This window comes from Motacilla alba, chromosome 1A (genome assembly GCF_015832195.1).
Source record: "Motacilla alba alba isolate MOTALB_02 chromosome 1A, Motacilla_alba_V1.0_pri, whole genome shotgun sequence".
Classification (NCBI taxonomy): Eukaryota; Metazoa; Chordata; class Aves; order Passeriformes; family Motacillidae; genus Motacilla; species Motacilla alba.
In genome coordinates this window covers 54,113,903-54,137,006 of record NC_052031.1, presented here as the reverse complement: position 1 = coordinate 54,137,006, position 23,104 = coordinate 54,113,903, and the positions used below count along the sequence as shown (strand labels likewise).

The 23,104-nt window shown below is 40.3% G+C and overlaps 1 protein-coding gene across 1 annotated transcript in view; it reads right to left on the bottom strand.

Annotated features, from left to right (window-relative positions):
- The window catches only part of VWF (von Willebrand factor), a 122,596-nt gene that overhangs the window by 50,053 nt on the left and 49,439 nt on the right, over positions 1-23,104 (bottom strand). Inside the window, exons 19-30 of the mRNA XM_038153087.1 lie at positions 21,883-21,986; positions 18,524-18,662; positions 16,883-17,017; positions 13,374-13,523; positions 12,573-12,713; positions 10,871-10,990; positions 10,176-10,332; positions 9,453-9,611; positions 8,393-8,528; positions 3,985-5,330; positions 3,421-3,540; positions 2,044-2,187 (exon numbers count right to left, since the gene is read on the bottom strand). Coding sequence (XP_038009015.1) covers positions 2,044-2,187; positions 3,421-3,540; positions 3,985-5,330; positions 8,393-8,528; positions 9,453-9,611; positions 10,176-10,332; positions 10,871-10,990; positions 12,573-12,713; positions 13,374-13,523; positions 16,883-17,017; positions 18,524-18,662; positions 21,883-21,986 — 2,851 coding nt within the window. The remainder of the gene's footprint in view (positions 1-2,043; positions 2,188-3,420; positions 3,541-3,984; positions 5,331-8,392; positions 8,529-9,452; positions 9,612-10,175; positions 10,333-10,870; positions 10,991-12,572; positions 12,714-13,373; positions 13,524-16,882; positions 17,018-18,523; positions 18,663-21,882; positions 21,987-23,104) is intronic.

The window sequence follows — 23,104 nt, the reverse complement described above, 5'->3', positions numbered from 1 at the left end:
CTATTGAAAACTGCTCCCACAGTGCTTTAAGTGGTCAGTTCTTGGTACACAAATACTGATATTTTGGCATTAACACACATTGATTAACATGTGCCGAACTTTTCATGAACAGCACAAACCTGTCAGTCCAACACCACTGAATGGAACAGGCCCCAAAAACCTTTCCTCTGCAGATCACAAATCCTGCATTGCTCTTAGCACCAAGGGTTTCTGATGAACCCAGACTCCACCAGAAGCCCATTTAACTCACAAACCTTGTAAGAAACGAACAAAAAAAAAGCAAACAAAAAATCCCCTGAAGGGCGGTGAATTAAAACAGCTTGGGAAAGATATTAGTGGTACTCAGTAGTTTTTCATTATTTCTTATTACTAAAATCTCTCCTGGAGTTTCCTTATGGCTAAATAATGCAGGAAGACTTTCACAGTGGTAGCAACAACTGCCCTCTGCACATAGAGCTTTTGGACCAAAATAGCACGATTTGGATCAACAAAGATGGAATAAAGATTTCACTGAATTGTTCTTCTACCATCGGGCAGTCAGTGCAAATAAGAAGAAACAGCTCTGGTCTGATAGCAATGATATTTTCTGATGGGTAAATTCAGATCAAGCAAAGGCTAGAAAAGATTTCCTAAGAAAATGCAGCATCCAGACTGGGCCATCTACATTTGTCAAGCAGCCTCTGTGTTTCCAGAGGCCCGGGCACAGATAGAAGGGCCTGAGTGACCGTGCACTTCCCGGGAATGCTGTCTCCTGCACAGCCAGTCACATTCACACACATCACAAGGTGCAACACAGCACCATATTTTCATTACTTCATTTGAGAGGAACTACTTCTACTCTATTCCACTTTCGTTCATTATACCACATCCTCAATCACAGTCTCTGAGCATTTTCCAAAGAGACATAAACAAATCACTAATGAGGATGTCATGTGGCTGCCTCTCCCATTTCATTTCCCAAAGGCTGTGTTTGCTCTGTTTATCCTGCAGTTCCATGTGGCTTTCTCTACACAGTACATGGAAGGCTTCACAAAACTTATCTATTTGTATGCAACAATTCATCCCACAATGAGCCTATAGAAGTCTCATTAGCCATCTGGTATTTTTATTTCTCCAGGTTCAGAAAGCATTTAGAGCTAATCCTCCTGTGAACTACGGAAGTCAGGTTTTATTTTGCACTTTTCTGTACAAATAACTCTTTATAGTCCAAAGACTCCAAAAATCTGTGTATTCCTCAACCCTTACAGGACCCTGAAGCCAGGTGGCTGCCAGAGTAAATGTGGTTCCAATCCAGAAGAACAAAATTCTCAGGGTATCTTTCGTAATATGCTGTAGGAGAATCATTTTTTGCTGAACCCTGCAACAGATATTTGTGTGTGCACCAAGTTTTCACAGACCAGTGGGAAATCTGATGTTTTTGCTCATGAAAATGGAAGTGGGCCTGTCTATCTGGAACAGAAGATATATTATTTCACAAGTAACTCTTCAGCTGAGGTGTTGCCTTAGGCAATCCTTGTTCTCTGCTTCCTGGCACCATCCCCAGACTTGTGCCAGCCCAAGTCCCTGTGGAACTAGCAGGGCAACCTGGGTGAAGGACATGAACCATACAGAATATAACTCATTTTGCTATTTTTCAACCAGATGGGTTACAGTGGCTCAGCACAAACATCTGGTAAGGACAGCTCATGAAGCCAGCATGAGCAGTTCTGCTCCTAAATGTCTAACCAACTAACCAGCACTGAAAGGTTAATGATCAAAGTCTTTACTTCTTAATTATGCTTTGCATGCTTGAAAGATAATGAATGCAAATCCTGAGCATTACTTCAAGGCTTCTTTCCAAAATACATTAAAGACAAACCATAATTTGTGTAACCTATGAATACATTTTAATAGAGAAAAATGAACCATAACAACAGGTTGAACCTTAACAGGAAATGCCACCACAATGGCATAAATTGGTGCTTGTAGCCAGCCTGTATTTAGCATTCCATGGGGTTTTCTTCCTCCCCTTGTTTAAATACCAATATTCACAAAATCACTCACCTAATCTGGTAGGACCTTGCTCCCTTTGTTGAATGGACTTCACCATCTCTACAAGCCTGTCAGTCTCTTGAGGCATATTCCATGAAATTTCTAGATTATTTTCCTTGGCATACTGGAGAACTGACACATGAATTGAAGAATTGCCTGAAGCAGAGAATAAACATTTTAGGCAGTGCATGTGAATGTCTTAAAATAAATCTAAAGAAAAGTTGGCATTGCGATCTACATTAGGCACAACTGGACAGTGGTTTTCCATCAGAGTGTGAAAAGACCAAAACTGAACTATTCCCTGATGAAAAAATATCCAAGTACTGCTGGAAACAGTTGCTTTTCTATCAGGAGACAGCATGCAGTATTTTAGCCCAGATCAATATGACAACAACTGGAGAATTTTGTTTTCTTGATCTCCATATTATCCCTTTTCAATTTTAAAATTGCCTAAACATCCCCTCTTTTTTTTTTTTTTTTTTTTAACGTGCACCTTGTTTCGCACAAGCAGTAGATTGATGCTCCATTTGTCATATGGGCCAAGCTCCCTGGATCATTTCATGCCAAATTCCCTCTCTCATACAGCACTGGAGTGATGTGCATGGAACAAAATGAATCCAGGGAGCTTGACCTGTGAAGGGAAATGAAGATAAATTCCAAATTATAGTCCTCTCTAACATCCTGATTATACATTATATAAGAAGTACAAATAAAACTATTAACAGAGCATTTATATAGACAGTCAAAATTACCAGATTTGCAAAACTGAAGCAGGCAATATGTTGTTTATAGTGATTAGCTATACTTCTCTTCATGGCTTTCTACTGAAGGTATTTATGTATAGAGCACGATGAGTCTTTATCAACGCTTTGTAAGACATATATGAACACTACCAATAACAGCAGTTGCTCCATGGAAATGGTTTAATGCTGGATCAAGAAAATACAATTCTGACTAAAAAAAAAAATCCATGTTTGTTAAATACTACTGGGAAAACATAGGATGCAGATGGACTTGGTACAACCCACACAAGGTCTTAAACTGCTCCCTGTGCTACATGATCCCTTCATGTATGTGCAGGATACAATGCATTCTGCCAGGGCAGCTGCACTGATAATGAAAGATAATGAATGGCCTGACCAGAGGTGTACCCCCCTCTCAGTACACACTGTACAAGCACAGTGAGCTTAGCACTCCCAAAAAGCATCAGCCATCCCACATGGGTCAGGAAATAAACATTGAGCAGTCAGTGCTTTGAGGGATTAGAATGAGTAATTTAAAATTAAGAATTGAAAAACCTCCAATGAGAAGCTTGTTTGTCCCCTACAAGCAAATTCTTTTGTTTTACAAAACATATTTCTGTGTTTGAGCTGAAAGGCAGATACATACTGATCACAACACTTTCAATAAATGCCTGCACAAAGCTTTTCATTTCCTCAAACTCCAACACTCCAATATTCAAACTCCCATCCAGAAGAAACATGATGTCCATGGGTTTGTTGCACAACTCTGAGGATGAGAGGGGGAGGGAAAAAGTTATTTTATATATAATAACCAAAAGTAGTATCTGCTAATGTGGCAGGAGCAGAAAGAGTAGGTCCAGTTGCACTTTGGAAAAACAAAGCAGGATAATGACCATTTGAAACAATTAGTGATGCCCCTTTAATGAAAACCAGGAAATTCATATCCAGTGGGATACATGGATATTTCAATTCCTGCTTTTCTACTGATTCTGTTTTACTCTCAGAGGACTAAAACAAAAAACAAACAGCAGATGACAACAATAACAAAAAAACCCAACCCAAACTAACAACAAAACAATCAACATAGAATACAACAGCACGACACCAAACCAGATAAGGGAACTCTTCAAATTTCAGTGATGCACAGGGTAAACAGAGGAGACCCGAAAGAAGAAAGAAGAAATCACACAGAAAATTCATCCAATCTTACCTGTGATTTCAGTCCAAAATCTCATCCCATGAGTGCAGCACAACTGCAGCACTAATTCAGGTGCCTCTTCAATAAGACTGTTGTAACTATTCAAGATAATTGGGTCATTAGGCTGACTGATCTTTCTGAGCTCTTGGATATTGGCACCGGGGGTAATGCCTATGGGAATAACATTTATGCTCCTGGGAGGTCGTGTGATAACATCAGTGGAAGGACTGGACGACACCATATATACCAAGTGAGGAACATCTTGCCTGCCCCCATTCACTGATGCAAATGTATGTTTGGAAATATAATCGAGGGCATTGCCAGTGTTGGTAGCCCTACCTCCCTGGTAGGGTATACTCCTCACTTTTTCAATAATATTTTCCTTTGACTGTATTTCCCTAAAGGAATACTCTAGACCGACAGTCTCTGAATACTGCATGACTGTAACATGAATATTTTCCTGTCCCACATTCATTCCTGTGACCACCTTCTCAATGAATTTCTTGACTTTATTGAAGTTTTCCTCCCCAACATTGTCAGATCCTTCGACAATAAAAGCAATATCCAGCCTGTTGGGATGGGACTTATCTGAAAGAGGGGGTGGGTCTGTGAGTCCCAAAGGGGGAAATATGATACTGGACATGGTTGGAGCAGATGTAGCTGGTAATAGAAGACTTTCCTCAGGTCCAAGATCACACAGGTGATCAATGAGGAAATCTCTATGATCCATTAGCTCCAACACGTTGCTCACTAGGAAGGCTCTGCTACCTGGAAACATTTTTGCCATGAATTTGACTTGCTCTACATTGATATGTGGCCCAATCCCCACGGGTATTACTGTGATGTCTCTATTCTTCAAAAACCCAAGCATGTCACGGATTTTTTTTTGAGACCTGCTTGCTATAAATATCACTGCAATTTTGGCAGCATTGGTCCTCTCTGCTTTTCCAAACACATGCAACGCAGTGTATTTAAAGACTTCATAGGCAGATGCTTCTTTATCACCTGTGTATTTTATGTTCTGGACAATTCTTCTCATCTGGGAATTTGTTTTGATATCTTTAAGGTTAAGATAGATGGTGGGACCAGCCCTATACACCAGAATTGACACTCGGATTTTTTTCTGGGAGATGTGGAGTTTTTTCATCACGCCAATTATGAAAGTCTTCAGCTGTTCAAAGTCCTCCTCTGAGAGTTTATTGGAGCCATCGATCAGGAAGGCCAAGTCCATCATCTTGCTGCATGAGTATGCACTGGCTGGTAGCTCAATGTCCTCCTCCGGAATAGGTGTTGTCAGAGTTAGGGTGTCCTCCATGGGCTCACAGTCCACACAGGTTAAGTTCTTCCCTTCACACAGACTACAAAAATCATCAAATCAGAAAACATCAACTTTAACTGTAAAAAGCAATGCTTATAACAACAAGTCATCCACACATTATAAAAGAACACCAATGCAAAACCAAACATCTCAAAACCACAATGAAACCAAAACACGATGTGAATAATTTTTTTCCCCCACCCCAATTCCCGACAATTCCCACATGGTATTGTACACCTAAATGCCCTGTGTTCGTGGATGTTTGTTTAGATCCAGGAAACGTGATCAACTATGGTGTGTTTGTCAGAAGAAACTCCTTAGAACAGTCCTTGGCAGAAGGGGTAAAATCTGTGTCTGGAAACTGTTTAGGAATCACTGTGTATCAGCAGTACAGCAACCTATAGGCCACTGGTGGACTGAACTGGCTGGTCTTGTCTGCTTTACAAGGAACCAAAACATGAGGCAAACTGCAGGCAGCAAACACCAAGTAAAATCCTAGAGGAGGAGAGATGTTTTACCTCTGATGTGACTTAATAAACTCTGTGCAGGGGCCAGGTTTACACAGATTTTAACCTTACTGAAATTAACAGTCTTTTTTCTACCTCTAAAGTGCTTTACTTGCCTGGTGTTTTATTTTCCTGATTTCATTTTAGTTTGGATACAGCTTTGGCACATGTTCATCCTCCACTGTTTCTTGTATCTCTCTTACCTTCCTATTATTTACTATGATTTCTTCTTCAGTCCAGTTTCTCATGTTAAATGCTTTATTTCAACCATAGATGTTATCTCTTTTTAGTCCTATGTCTTCCCTCACCATTTCTACTCACCTCCAGTAGTATATTTTCCCCTTTCCACCTCAGCTCCCAATTTTCTTTCCCTCCCTTATCTCTGCCTTTTCCACTATTCATCCTTCTGCACCACCATGAGCTTTTTCACCTCTGTTACCCACCACCTTTTATGAACCCATTTAAAATTCATCCATCTTTAGCAAAGCTTTAACACTTCTGCCCTTCTAATTCCTGGCTGCATATTTCTCTTTACTTCCTAGAATCACAGAGGGGTTTGGGCAGGAAGAAATCTTTAAAGCGTATTCTGTCCAACTCTCCTGCAATGAGCAGGGACATCTCAACTAGATCATGTTGCTTAGAGCCATGTCCAGCCTGACCTTAAATATTTCCAGGGATGGGACATCCACCACCTCTCTGGGCAACCTGTGCCAGTGTTTTACCAATCCCTTTGGTAATTTATTCCTTATGTCTCATATAAATTGAACACCCTTCAGCTTAAAACCATCACCCCTTGTTCTGACCCAACTTGCCCTGCTAAATATTTTGTACCCATCTTCCTCATAGGCCAAAGCACTGAAAGGTCACAATAAGATCTCCCCAGACCCTTCTCTTCTCCATCCTGAACAATCCCCTCTCTCTCTCTGTCTTTCCTCATAGGAGGTGTTCCAGCTCTCTGACCACCTTTGCTTCTCAGATAAAAGAACATGACTGCACTCAGACAGGGTGGAACAGAACCAGTCCATATATTCTCCTTGTCTTACTGGACAGTCCAAAGAACAGAGTAGGAAAAGGAGTTACAAAAGAGCAACCACCAAAAAACACTTGTTTGCACTGCCAGAGAAAACCAAGGACGTACAAACTGCATGCATCAATACTGAAAGAAGGTGCCATTTTCCATGAAAATACTTCATTTTATATATGGCACCTTCATTTAAGTTCTCTTGATAGAAGTGTTATGTTCTTTTCAAGCTCATTTTAGTGTCTTCCTAATTGCAGAATGCACAGCTACTTTTAGCATTAACACACAGCAACAGAAGATTTATTATTCTAATCCTAGTATGAACAAGACTTCTAGTTTCCAATTTCTTTTGGATGTTTGCTATGAAATTCATTTTTGTGCAATATTTTCTATTGTTTGTACAGATGGCGTAGGCATCTAAATTAGGTGACAGCTATGCAAAAGGATGTTTCCCTAGTGAGGTAAGTTTTCCTAATGTTCTGAAATCTTTTCTGAGCAGCAGCCAGTGTATCAACATTTAAGATCAATTATTATTAAGAATTACAAAAATTAGAGAACAGAGACTCATTTAAGGGGACTCTTTTTTGACCTTTTGATGGAATTCAGGGTTCTTCATGTATATTGTTTAAAAGTACATATTTAATTGATCAGCCTAACAGTCTCATGCCCTGGGTTTATAGCTCAGTTGCACACCAGCCCTGGCTAGAGACCAGGAATTGTAAGTTTTTACCTATTCTGAGCTTCTGTGAGGTTCAGAGCACTTGGAGCGATGGTGTTGGTCTGTGATTATAGCTGCTGCAGTTTTACAACCCAGTTTCCATTAAATTTGATAAATTTACAAGTTGGAAAATTCTATTTTATTCACAGCATTATTAGTCACTAGTGAAAATATCCATCCATGGTCCAGACATCCAGAGAATGACAAATTTTCATAATATGCCATAGGGCATTAAGCAAATGCAAACAGTCTCTGCTGCATTGCAGCTGAAGGCTCTCATCCTGCACAGTGCACAGCACCACATTCCCTGCCATTCATTTCATCCTATTTGGAAATGCCTGTATGCAGGATCAGACCACGGGTATCACCTTAATATCTCATAGAAATTGGTTTTCCAGTAATGGGACACAATTCCAAATGCTAATAGTCTCAGCAAGTTCTAGACTGAGTGCACATTCAGACCTTGCATTCTCACACAGGAATTTTTTAGTGCTGGCAGAAGGAAGGAGTCTGACAGCTTTATTGATGTTGAATCACACATTGCACAAAAAGAAGTTGAACATCTGAAGCCAGTAGGGCCACCAACACATGGGACAAGGCCTTTTTTTTGAAAGGAATTTATAGATTTCACTTGCTTCAATTCAGTTGACATCCTATAATCCCTACTGCTGTCATTGAAAAACTTCAGCTCTGGGTTCTCTGCGAAGGGGTATTGACACAAAAGATGGTTTCCAAGCTTCTTTTTGAGTGATATATTTACAGTTACATCCATATATTTATTCATGAGGATGTACTTCATCCCTGACCCTTCATCCTACACAAGAGGGATGCTGGTCCCCTGCACAACCCCATCATACCAAGATTGACAGTGATGTGGATCATCTCTGTTCAAAACTATTCTCCTTCCATGTGGGATCCTGTCACCTCCAATTGCACACATGGGACAGTCTTCTGGACTGACACAATCCAGGGACAGCTCATCAAGGATTTTCCCTGTTTCAAAACAGCAGAGCAATGTAAAGATGCCAGTTGTTATGAACTGTAAAACTATTCATAGGGTTAAAAACAAAGCAGTGCTTCTGAGGTGGGCTCAAACCTCCTGAATACTCTGCTTGGTGTTGTGGCTACTGCCAATTTGACACAGAGAAGTATCTCCTTCCCTCATAATGGCTTTTATTTATATATTGAAAGCACCTAACCCAGTGTATACTTGCAACAGCCAGCACCACACAGAAGGTAAATAAATCTTCATAACAAAGCATGGAGGATGTCAGGGTATCGGTAACATAAGGGGAAAATTACATTCTCCATTTTACATGTATATTATTTATTTCTCCTCCTATCCTCCACCTTGTTCTGATCAGAAATACCAGGGCCCAGAGTAGCTACTTGGGATCTTAAAATACCTTATTGCTTCCCTTCTTCATTTTTTTCTCCCTGTCCCATATTTCCCAGGTTTTTTTTTTTTTTCCTTTCCCTTTTCTACAAGGTAGTTGTTGGAATAGTTAAGCTGGAAGCTCATGCTCATGGGAGGATGCCAGCTGGGTACTCTCAGGAGCATCTTGGAGGTAATAAGCAGGTGAAGACAATGGGTTTCTTTGCTGTAGCTGCTCTGGAGCAGAGCATTTTATCAGTTTCCAGCACAAATTCATACTCTAACCACAGAGTCAACAATCTCTGCTCCCACACAGCCCCTAATCCTCCAGTCTCATCAAGCTGATCCCATCCTCTCTCATCCTTAGAGGTTCACACTCCTGGACACCACTTCATGCCTTCCACACATTGTGCCCATTTCACAAACCCAAACTGAGATGTCCAACCACCTTCCTCCTCAGGCAGTAAGGAAGTGTGAAAATACATCAGTGAACCTGTTAAGAAGAAGAAAAGCTGTTTAAATAAATCAAAATATGGACTTGCCTGGAGGACAGTGCACGTGGCATCCTTCCACACACTGCAGAGGACACTCCAAAGCCTGGGGGTGTTGGCATGTGACAGGACAAGCAGGTCCACAGCTGTTATATCTCCATTCACACTGATAATCTAATTCCTGTTTATTCAGGTCCTCACAGCTTTGTGCTATGCAGGGACAGAATCAGAGGCAAGAAAAAAAAAAGTCAAACCAGAGTGTATATCCACCATGCCTCACAGAACTATGGCACCAAACATTGTACAAAGTGGACCACATATATTTAGAAAAATAAAGATTTCTACTTTTAAATAAAGATTATTTTACTACATTATTGTTTGCTACAATCAGAGCAGACCACCTTTTCACACTTACATCTTTTTTTCACACAATGAATTACTTGCTTTAGACAAGAAATTCTTAGGTTTGATAATAGCAAGTGCAAAACAACCCCAAACTGTAAACTTTACTTGATGCACATGTACATATATATTACTGAAACTATTTCTTCCTCTAGATTTTGTACCACAAGCTACTACATCCCCTAACTGATGGAATAGGTTTGCCAGGTACAGAAATAGAACAGAGGATGGGAGTGTCAGAGAGAGCGGTTAGCCCAGCTCCATTAACATAAGAGTCTCTGGATGTCAGTGGGAGCAGAGCTAAATCTGACCAGTCTGAGCCAAAACCTTGCACGTTTGCACCCACTTCTGCCTTGTGTTTTCTGTACTTACAGCACAGAGTCGGTGACCTCCAGTGAACAGCCACCCCTTTCTGCGCACAGGCGTGCGCGTAGGCTGCGATGGTGTCACAGAAACATGCGCAGTCCCCAACAGACTCACAAGCACAGGTGTCATACAGGCAAATGTCAATGTAGGGCTCTGGATTCACCTACAGGAGAGAAGGGCAAAGGACACTCCTAGTCCTTCATCTCCTTCCTATACACATCGTTAACCTTCAGATGGTTTGGCTGCTCCACTTGCCAAGGGTCAAGGCACCACATAAAACCATGCAAATCTTTCTGCTCATGTCAGCAAAGACTGCAGTTTGCAATCACTTAATATTTTTAAGGCTTGTCCCAATCCCTCTCACGCAGCAGCTTGGGTATAACACAGCCTGAAAGGCATTGCATTGGCTCAACTCCCCCTTCCCTCAAATCTCAACCCTTAGGCTTCACTTCATGTGCAGTCCCTGGACCATCCAGTAAAATTTCCTTTGGGAAGAAGTTACTTCATAGCTTAATAGGTGCATTTTCCCATAAAGGTGCATTTTCCCATAAAGTCTCCACTAGAGATGAGAACACCAGCCAGCCCTCACCAAGTCCTATATGCTGTCAGCACAACCACACTTTTTTTCCCTCAGCTGTAATCAATGCTAGCACAGATCATGCAGGATTGAAGAATGTGAAACATGTGACCCCAACACTCACCAATTTTGTGCATTCTTCAAAGACACTTCCAGACAAAACGCTGCATGATGATTCTACCATCATCTGCTTCACTATATTTCCACCACACAGTGGAGACATCAAGGTCTGTTCCAAGCCGGGCTTAATATTGTAAGAGACAAGCAGAGATTGTTTTAGCCTTGTCTTCAGTACCTTGGGACACTTCAAATTGAAGTAAGAGACTCACTAGCAAAGGAAATTGTTTCTCTGAGTAGTTTCAACCTGTTGCACAACACACACAGATCCTGCTGCAGCAGAGCAGATCACCTCCTTGACTTTCTCCAGCTCTTACTTGTACCCTGAAGTTTTAACTCAGATTTAGATACAGGAAGACCCACTGTACCAAACATCCAATCTGACGAATGATCATCCACAACTCCTCAGAAGGTTGACAAGACTTAAAAATATGATCAGATTTCAGCAGACAATACCCAAGGCTACTGCTGAATAAAAATGGCTCAGTAATCTTCCCTCCTCCCTTTTAATTTATCTAAGAACAAGGAGCACTAGTATTGACACAGAATTTTACACAGAATTTACGGACCCTGCAGGTCCGGTCCTGTGCTTATGACACTGAAATGAGAAGCTGCTCCTTCTCAGTCTGACCCTGTGGCCTCACTCCCCAGTACTGCAACTTTTTATTGCATTTCAGTCAAATGAAAAAAAGTTACATTCAGAAAGGTAATATTGTGGCTATGTCACACTTGTACATAATTAGCAACTAACCCAGAAGACTTCACATGATCACAAACACATGCTTCAGTGTGTTTGTCTGGTAATTCAAATCTTGTAAGAAAATATCTAAAAAAGCCTTTTTCCACCCCCTGCCCCGACCACTTGGACAAATTTTCAAGAGAAGAAAAGCATCAGCTGAATGAAATGCTTTGTTTTACAAATGTCAAAACAAGTTGTTTTCAAGGTATTTCCTTGCATATTTCATTTGGAAATACTTTGGGCTTTATTTGTCAGCTACATACAAATTTCTTATTCAATTTCATTCTTTCAAAACTCTGTATTTGGAAAATAGGAAGTACATTCTTATGTATAATATACTTAGAACCCCAAGACAGCACTGGGACATAGATAACACTTTCAGAGAGTAGCTACCCTCCCCAAAATTCACATGCAATGTTGGATGGCAACAGGCTCTCCTATCCCCTCCTTTATCCTGCTTTTTCTGTTCAAGCATTTCCAACCTGAAAATAAAAGCAGAATGCTCTGTACTAAAAAAAAAAAAAAAAAAAAAAAAAAAAAAAAAAAAAAAAAAAAGTAGAAAGAAAGAAATTAACCTGTTGCATTCCATTGTTTGTAATGGACAGAATTTGAATAGGGAGAAACAAAATTTTTATTTGAACTCCCCCTGAAAATTACAGCTATTTTTTTTAAGATTAAACTCTAAAATTTCCAGTGATAGCTGGATTTCACGCATCTGAGCTGGATAACTCTAGGAACAGTCTCTACTATACGAATTGGCTATTTTAACATTCCTATGAAGCCAGGCAGCCCAGAAGCTTTACGTAAGTTAATCTGCCTTCTACCAGATTTAAAGAAATAATATTATTTGGCAAAAACATGGAGGAAGGAGTTAATTTCTACTTATTTTAATCCTTCCAAAGCTCTTTGTCCATTCTTCACTGATAGTGTATCCCACACTCATTAGTTTTCACAGTTCATTCACAATTACCTTTGCAACATCAGCACAGAGGGAATTAACTTTCCAAGAATTCCCAAAGTCAACTGGATCTACTTCAAGATGTTCACTGCTGCTGGTCAAATCATTGTTTTGAATTCCATCAAAATTTCCACACAGACCACAGACTTGATCCTTGCAGGGAAAGAAACACAGAAAGCATTAATCTTACAACTGTAGACCAGCTTAGGGTTTTGTTAAGTCTTTTTAGCCTGGTGCTTTAATGCCATGAGGTTCAAAAACTGAATTACCCAAGACCTTGCCAAGGCCACTCAGACACAGTCTCTCTCAGAGAATGTGTAGCTCCCATTCCCACTCTGCTTTGCAGAAAGCAGGACCACGCTGTCCCCAAGGACTCCCAGAAAGAAGGACTGCTCTAATGAGCAGTGCCCAGTGGCTCTGTTTGGAGTGTGTCCCTACAATCCCATTTTATTGTTGGAGATTGCTGTCCTATCACCATCACCAGTAAATCTGACTCTTCTTGAATGCTGCTCTTCTTGAATGCAGAAGAAATCACTCATGGTTATTCTGAGGCCCCACAGCACTCATCCCTTCTGTAATAACTCATTTCCAATGTTCCAGGATTTGGCCCTTATAGTTGAACAATCAGGAAAATAAGGCAGTCCTACAGTACTACCAACCCCTCAATTTTTGAACAAGTGCCTAATATACCATGAAAATCTACATTAAAAACAAACAAAAAAAAAAAAAACCAACAACAACAAAAAATTCCCAGGGACAGGTTAAGTGCATTCTTTAGTGAAAATAAGAGGTGAAGCAAAAAAAAACACTTACTCTGAAGTTGCCTTTTAAGATAATGGAGACTCCCATGGCCAGGTCCCAGGTCACACTGATGCTTTTGCCCAGTAAAATGATGTAATAACGGCCAGACTTGATGACATCTAAATTATCATTTCCACCCTTAGAAGGTACCCTGATGTTTACCTGAATGAGAGAAACATATTGTGCTGTCAGCAGTGTCTCTAATTATTATTTAAGGTCGGTGATTTTCCCAGTGGGACATGTTAACAGGTGCTTCCAATCATGCTGTTCTCCAGAAAGTTTCCATACACTACCCAGATGCTCCAGAGAAAACCAGAAATTTGGGATACAAGTACAGTATTTCAATCTCATCCCATTTCCAAAGTCTTTGAATATGGTCCCAGGGTATAACACACGATGCCAATATACGAAGCAGGGCTGATAAAGACAGGGTATACTCAATCACCTATCAGTTTAGTATTGGTCACTGGTTCACTGAGTAATTACATGTTGGTTTGGGCTTTTTTATTTCTGCTTTTTTAGGAAACTTAACAATTCTGTTCTTCTTGTGTAATAAGAACTGGGAGAACCACACATATCAGTGGCCTCTGAAAGACCAGTCTTAATCTGGAGTCAGGAAGGACCTTCTTCCCAACTAACTACACCTACAGGAAAGATCCAGAGAGATTCCTTTTGATGTCTATTCATTTTTTCCATCACTTTCCCTTCCCCCGTGTGCCTCTTTCCATCTGGCTGCAAAATCACTGCGTCCAGCTACTAAGAATTTAAGAGAGTAATTTAAAATGTTCTCTTTCACAAGACAATTCCCTTTCAATGGGAACTCTAATAGGAATATTAAACACATTTGAAAAGAAAAAGAAGTCTAGCATGGTGTTACTTTAGGCACCATATTAATGCATTAATGCTTAGTTCTGGAAGAGGCAGATGAAAACTTTTAATCAATAAAAATAGCAATTAATGTAAGGGAGAAAGAAGAGCCCAGAAACCATTTACCCACTCTCCTACTTTGAGAGCAAACTATTTCTTTATCCCACTATTCTTTCTTGCTCAATTCAGTAAAAGCTCAGCACAGTAATTAAATTCTTTTAATCTCTGAGCTATCATCAGAAACATTTATCCCAGAGAAGACAGTTAAAAGTCTTTCGGGACCTAAAATATCTTTTAATATCTTCCCTAAAGACATTGAAGACCTTCTTTAGGAAACACATGGAAGATGTAAACTTTCTCCTATGCCGAACATATTACTACACATTAGAGTCACTTGACCACTTAAAATTCTTCAACAGTCTTTGTCTTTCCAAATTCAGAGGGCTCCAAAACACAGAAGAGAACAAAGTTGAGTTGGGAGGTTGACCTAAGTTACAGAATTTTTATGTTTATGGAGGATTTTTGCCCAACCATTAAGTCAAAAACTTTTGACCTTGCAAACTTGCAGATTTGTTTCAGAGAATCAAAAATCATTTCATTTTGTTTTAAATGTCAGCCAGAACTGTAACGGGTCAATTAAACTCTCATTTACCAGCAGCAGTAGAAGCTGCTCTCAAAACATATCATCTTAAAACAATGTTAATTGGAAACATTTTAATGGCCAAAAGAATACCTGATTCTTTTGCTTGCTTCTAAGGATCCTTGTGGAAAAAGAGTGTAGAAAGTCATTACTGAATAAGAACTTGCCTAGGAGTCTCCCTAGCTGTTGTTTTCTTAAATGTCTCTTTTAGTTGTTATTTCTAAGCAAACTTGTTCTAGATATTACTACACTGAGTCTTAAACTCTCCAAAAAGACAACTGAAAATTCACTCAGGGTCATGCAGACAGTGCTGTAACACAGACCTAGGTCTTACAAGGACAGGCTCCCTCAGGAACCCAACATCCTCTGATGCTGGAGCTGCTGGATGCCTAAATCACCTGCTGTTATCTTCAGGCCCTTTCTTACATATCCAAATGGAATCACAGCTTTTCTGAAAATCTTTCACCTAAAGAAGCTTTCAGACAAAGCCCAGCTAGATGGAATGATCCCTGCACTGCTATTTACCCTCAGCCAAGTCAGGGATTCTTTAACAGTACAAATAAAAAACTGGACAACCAATATGTCTTGTGTTCATTCCTGCAGCACCCAAAAGTCTGTATGGATCCTATGCTGTCAAGGTGCACTGCACAGACACCTTTAATAAAGGTCATGTTTGTGTTCCTGCCAATGCTCGGCGGCAATTTGCAGGCAATTCCAAACCTGGTACAGCTTTGTCTGTTAACCCAAAACCAGGCAAATGTAGAGTGGTTTCACTGGGAAGATTCTTGCAAATGTCTGGTCCAGATGCCAGCTCAGAGCACAGGACTTCTGAAAAGGCAGTGACTGAAACAATAATCCACTGCACCCCTACAATGGCTAAACTCACAGGCAGTGAGAATTGTTACAGTGCTCAAGGCTGAACTCTGCCCTCTGGAAAGCTCATTTCCTGCTGGGAAGGGACATGGGAGGTGGAAGCAATTCTTGGTCAATTCTTCCATGTTTGTTGGTAGCAAAAGAGAGGAAAAAGTAGAATATAGTCAGGTGGATATTCCATCCAGAAATTTAATAGGACAAAGGACAGCTGACATTCCAGTATCAACTTGTTGGAGCAGTGACTTTTTTTTTTTTTTTTTTTTTTTGTGTGGGTGTGCACTCAGTCCTTCAGACTGCTAAATTAGCTCTGATGTTTTACTAGCCACAGGTCAGTCATTTCTTTGCCCTTCCTTGCACTTCAAGTCGCTGGAAATAGGCTTTGACAAACCATGTTTAGAAAGGGTCTGAAGCGCCCAACACATTAAGCATGTGGAGCTGTTGGAATGAGTCCAGAGGAGGCCACCAAGACGATCAGAGGGCTGGAGCACCTCTGTTATGAAAACAGACTGAAAAAGTGGGAATCGTTCAGCCTGAAGAAGAGAAGGTTCCAGGGAGACTTTATTGGAGTCTTCCAATAGCTTAAAGGGCTACAAAAGAGCTGGAGAGAGACTCTTTACAAGGGTCTGGAGTGGGACAAGGGGAATGGCCTCACATTAACAGAGAGCAGGGTTAGATTGGATATTAGGAAGAAATTCTTCCCTGTAGGGTGGTGAGGCCCTGGCACACGTTGTCCTATCCCTGGAAGTGTTCCAGGCCAGGCTGGATAGGACTCTGAGCAGCCTGGGATAGTGGAAGGTGCCCTGCCCATGGAAGGGGAGTAGAACTGTGTAATATTTCAGGTCCCTTCCAACCCAAACCATTCTATGATTATCTGAGATAAACTGATTGGAATTAAGAAATAGCAGAAATCCCAAAACAGCAGAAATGCCAAATAGCAGAAATATCAAAAAAGCATTATACCTCTGGAAGAAAAATGGATAAATATAATCCTGCTAATCTGATCATTTTATGATCAAGAACCCCTGAGTGTGAGGTCATTCATGCCTTAGCTTACTGAATAACCTGAAATTATTTTCCCTAAAAAAAAAAAAAAAAAAAACCAAAAAAAACAGGAAGGAAAGAGAAAAGATAGAGTACATACGTTTCCATTGAACAGCTCTATTTCCCCTCCTTCATACACAATGATAACCCTTTTGGTGCACTTTTCTCCAGTGAAGCCACAACCTTCATTTGAAATTAATATCCGAAATGTTCCAGACTCACCCTTGCAGAAATCCTATCAGATAAGAAAATACATGAGTCGGTAATGTAGAGTATTTGAAAACCACACACAGGGAAAACACAGAAAAAAAAGAAGCCTCAAACAACACTGTGTAATCCGTGGTCAATAGGATATATATTGACACGCTAACTGTTCCCATGTTCATTTTGTTTATGCTTAGCACTGATATTCATGTGTTCCATCCCTCAAAGAGTGAGGCACGCTCTGCCAGTGACACAGATGCATAATTTGGAGAGTATTTTTTGGCAGGGAGAATCCATCATGTTACAGTATCTGTGATATTTAAAAATGTATGAAGGGCACAGGGCACATCTGAGTACACAGACAGCTTAATGTATTGATTTTCTTCTAAGTCCAGTATTTCTGAGATACTTGGAGAGTTCCTACTACATTTACATGATAACTCATATGTCTCTAGCCTTTTAGATTTTTTTTTTTGGTTGTGTTCATTTTTTTCAGTATGCACCTTTTAAGAAAAAGGCCCTGTGTGAAGCTCTCTGTGTCTGTCATTTAAGGAAAACAGATTTGAATTCCATTTTAAGTAGTTTTGTAGTAGCCTATGGTATTGCTGCCCATAACACCTTTACACAGAGCTTTCAGTAGTGGCAAAGCAATCACTCCTCAAACATAATCCAGCTGGAATCAAGGTGGGAGCATATTTGAAAGACCTAGGCAGAGGCAGGTTGATCACACCTACCTCCCTAACGAGAACCGCAAGGAGGAATGTGCCTCATGAGGACCCTGTGGGGAAAATTGTAACCCATCCAGGAAACACGTCCCACTGTAACTGCAGAGTATTGTTATCAATCAGCAGTGAATCCATCTAGTTTTAGAACAAATTTTCAGATAAATCCTTGTTTGCACAGACATTTCTAAATACATGATAATTTGCATGTAGATGAGCCTTTATCTTAGTTAACTCTAAATTCTGGCTGCTTCCACAAATCAAACGTTAGTTTTAGTGTGCTCTGCCTTTATCCCCCTCCCCTTCTTGCTGTGAGGAAAATGGATATTGTCAAGGGACTCTAAGAAGGTGGTGCATGGAACAAGACAGGGATCATGCTGAAGGGAATGAGCAGAGCCTGTGCCCTGGGTGCATTTAGGGAAGGTTCACTGAACATTCCTTGTCTCACTTAGCCAGACAGTAAGCTACCACTACAGGATAAAAAGGAAAAGAATAAAACATTGATTTATGGATAGCCAGAATTCCATTTTGGAGATGACATTCAGACAACTCTGCTCTGTACCAAAGTGCTCTCACAAGGTTTATGATGGCCAGCTGGACATATGACAGCCTGATTTTTATAGAACACAATTCACTTTTCAAAATTCTCAAGACATCTCTAAAAACATAAATAAGCTCTATTTTTCTCTACTATACATCTGGCTTAGTAACTAGAAATAGTTAACTGTGATTTATCCAAACACTGGGCTTCTCACCTGGTGTAAAACTGTTTTTATATGATCAGGCAGCTTTAGCATTTGACATGCTCTTCTTACCTGAGCTAGCACATACTGGCAGTTTCCTGGAAACTTGTATTTCAATCCATCAAATGTCAAGTAATGAGCTGTACCAATAGCAGTGCAGGTGCCATCACACAGATTTTTGGTGCATTCCCACTTCCTCCCCTGGCACACACTGTAACAGAGAAAAGGGGGCAGTGACAGTTGTCCTTATCTCAATGTAAATTACAAGCAAGAGAACGGAAAGTGCTTTAGGCTAAGGGAAAGTGCCACAGACTCTGCCTTCAGCAGCTCTCTACCACCAGATGAGAGGCTCTCTCATTAACATAAATCAGCATATGTTAGCAGTGGGTGCATAAATCCAAACAGTGCATTAAGATTAAATGATTAAGGGATGTGCTTCTCTGCTTCTTACAAGCTGCAGTGTAGGACTCAGGGTGGTTTGAATTTCCCTGTTACAAAACAGGTCAGGACAGAGTCTGCTAGAATATTCTTTTATACTAGAATTTGCTGGAATATGCTTTTATACTAGAATTTTATTCAGGATATGCTGCTCTGCTCCAAGTACCCTTTCAGCCAAAAAGAGCATCCACCACTCTTGCTCTTTTCCAGAAGTATCCTGGAGGAGCACAACCTTGCTACAGAAGCTGCAAATATGAAAGGAGAATTCTCCCTTGACATCCACAGGCTTTTGATTAGTGAAATAAATTGATTTGCTAACTAGCAAAAGACTGACCAAATAAAGTAAAACTCAAAATCAGTGGAGAGTTAGAATATCATTTGATGCAATATCTAATAATAGTAATTTAATAATTAATAAGAAATATATTACTGGAGGAGGATGGCAAAATATTTATCCACTAAATGCTCCATGAATGCAGATGGCCATCATCACTGCCCCAGGAATTTTCTAACAAGCTCTGTGAGGGCAGGGAAAGAGGAATTCTATCCATACATTATAGACATAAAAAATCAGGGATAAAAAACTTGAAGTCCTTTCCCAAGATCAAATTGCTACCTGAAGGAAAAACTGGGCACTGAATTGAGTTCTCTAATAATGCCTTAATCTGAGCATAGATATTATTTAATCTTGGTAACATTACACATCCTAATAAATACTGGGCAAAACATTTTCTTCAAAGAATGAACCTTCAGTAACATGAAACCTCTTGCCCCCTTGCCTCTGCTAACAATTAGACAAGAGCAAGATTTTGTAAATACACGCATGGACAGATTATAAGAGACATGGGGTGGTTAAATTCAGATTAGCAAATTTCTGCAGTGCACTGCTGCACAAGTGTGACTCCAAAATTTTCATTGAGCTCCACAATGAATTCCCAATACATTGCATAACAGAAGGTTTGCCACTGGCTTAGGCTTGGAGACATTCAGCTGTTCATGAATTAGGGTCTCCCATATGTCAAGTCAAATGTAAATGCCAAATCTGACACCTCTGGCTCATACATGGCCTTTGCAGGTGTTCACATCTGGCTAAGAACAAGTGGGAATGAGAACTCCTGCAACAGCAGTACAAAAAGCAAAAACAAAAGAAAAGGAAGATCTCAACCTCCAAAATGCAGACTCTCAATTCTTATTAATTCTCAAAGCAATAGTAGTTTCCTACATCACTTTCTAACTGACATTTGACTTGATATTTGCTGAGAACTATCAAGAAACTTTTCAAAGTCACACAGTGCCAAAAAGCCCTAGTGACATTTTTGAAGGGACCTTATCTCCAATTTTACTTCCACATTCATGAAAAACACCTAAAATTTGAGGAAGAGCTTTTTATCAACGAGAAAAGGTCTGATTTCTAACATTTTGTTGATCTTAATATTGAAGGAAATTCTATGTATTTGAGGAAATATAACTTACAATGGTACTGCCAGAATTGTGGGCAGTTACAACAATGAAGCAACATGGTAATAATTACTTTAGGATCAAAGACTATTTGAATAATTGACAATAAAAAGGATGATCATGGTTATTGTGAGGAATCTTGCAAACTTTTTAACACTGAGGAGTTTCACACTGTACTCTTCTTGTTTCAATAAAATTTTCATGGTGCCTGATTTTCAGCTGAGTTACTTTTACCTAAATGCAATGTAAGCAGATTATAGAATATGTACCTAGATAAAAATATCAATTTCTCTTCCATCTTTTTCCCTTTCAAGCCTATTTTTCCCCAGGTTTGATTACAGTACATGGATTCACAATATTATATGTAGCTGCAAAGGAAAGAAATTAAACAAAATATTGGGAGATTAATATTTCCATACAAAACCTTCATCCAAGGCTAAATCATGCTAGTTATAGTTGTCCCACTAGTTAAAAAATGCAAAACTTGAAATTCACTGTTATTCAAAGAGCAGTGTACCAAACAAAAATCAAGCATTGGTCTCTCCAGTGGTGCTGATTCTCTGACCCAAGTCCAGCCTGTCATACAGAGGATGACAAACATTACTCCTGGGGTTGCCACAGAGCTGGGCAGGAACACTTAGGGTAGAATGCATAACAGATTCTCAAGTCTGAGTTCAAAAAACCACAGGATTTTCACAGTGCTGGCGGCCGAATGTCCTACCTGGACTCCTGGAGATCTGAATGAAAAGAGCCACCATTCTCCCCCCACCACACAAAGCAAAACAAAGCACCTCCAGTGCAGCCAATGGGCTGTGCAGGAGAAGCCAAAAGTGGCCCACTGTACTTTACCAAAGGCTGTGCTGAGGGCTTCCCTCCATGCACATTGAGCAGCCCAGAACTCCCCTTTAAACCTATAAATCCTTTCCTAGCAACCAAGCAGGATAATGGTGAAAGACATGGAGCACTCACTCTTTTCTTCTAAGAAAGTAACAGTTTTCCATCTATTTTCATCTTTTTAATATATAAATGGATAGAGCACTCTTTTGAGATATAAGAGGTTGACCTTGTCTCTTCCTAATTCTTTATCATTTCCCTGAAGAGCTGCTATCATATTACAGCTGGTGCATCACACCCCTTCTGGCTGAAAAGGGCTGGTTTGACGAGACTCAGATAGCCAACAAAAAGGGAAACACAACACCAAAGCTTAGTGAAAAAGCCCAGGCTCCATTCCTCCCACCCAAAGCATATAGGTCCTAAATTGTTATCTTGTGTTGCAAAATCCACTATCTAGTGCCTACAGAAGAGTTGCACAGACACACAACTATTTGTAGGGCATGAGGTAGAGGTTGCCAGACATTGCAAGGAATTTTATTGGATCTTTATGCAACATGCAAAGGGAATGTCCTGTCTGTGCAATTAATATGCTGCAAAAACTGGCTTTCTCTAAAAGAGATCTGTTAAGTAAACAATATTTGGTGTTACCAAAAAAACAGCAGACCCCCTAAAGAGAAAAAAACATCCTTCCAGTGACTCACCAGGTGTTGCAGTCCTTAGTCACTGTTTCTCCCTTGGAATACTCCCTTCCATTGTGGAAGCACGGGCACCTCTCAGGAGTGACACACTTGTTTTCATGTCGTACCTAAGCAGAACACACAGTTTGTCACCACCTGGGGCTGCTGGGCAGCCATGTGGCCATGTGCAGGGCAAGCATGCAGCCAGGAGCAAGCACAGAAAGTGTGGATAGAAAATAAAAAAAAAGGTTGAAAGAATGAAGGCTGTTTGAGGTGAGAAAGGCACAGTACTACTAATACTTTTAGCCATTAACATAAATAAAGCTGTAGGTATATAAATCACAGCTTGCTCCTACCATCTCAAGCAACTGGGAGAATTAATGACATTACAGAAGAATGGCACAATGACAAAATCCAGGATGCAGTGAAGCAGACTAACCTGAGTATGGAAGCAGGTGAATAGCTTCTCATACACAACAAACTGGAAAAGGGCCTACTAGAAAAGCAGACAAAGGGCCCCGATGGACTAAAACTGGAAACAGGAGACCAGAAGCCACAGTGCCTGACCCACCCACGTGCAAATGCAGGTTCTGTTGTCACAGACAACATCCCCTTCACAAAGCCAACCCTCTATCAACTCTTCTCTGAAAATTGCAGTGATCACTCATTTTCTTTCAAATCCCTATTTATCTCCTGGAAGGCTGGATAAGTATCAGTCCACTTGAGGTATTATTCTGCTCTCTCTGCAACAGGTCCTGGTGCTAGGAAATAGGACATTATCTTCTATCGAAATTTTAACTTTCACCCTTCTGATCTGAGTTTCTCTTTGTATAACAAAAAGTCATTTGTCACACTGTTGTAGTGTGTTTTTATGCTTTATAATGGTTTTTGTCTTTGTATCCCCTTATTTTCCCCAAACGGTTTACCCCAGATTGTGTCCCCTCCCTCTACCTGAATAATCCCTCTCCTTTGCTGAGATCATCCCCAAATCCCTGCCCTGGCTCTCTGTCAGTCACTTGGCATCCCATCCCCTCTATCTAGAACTTTCAGTCCAGGACGTCGAGTGATTAGCCAGAGGCCAGGGGTCAACCCCCCAAGTGTTACCCCATACTCTGTCCTAAATGTCCATTCCCCCAGTCTCCATCCCCTAAGTTTCCTTATTGATCAGTGAATGTTATGTACATTCGGTTTCCACTTCCCTTTAAATGTTACCTTGGCACCTCTCCCAGCGCTCTCAGCTGCAGGC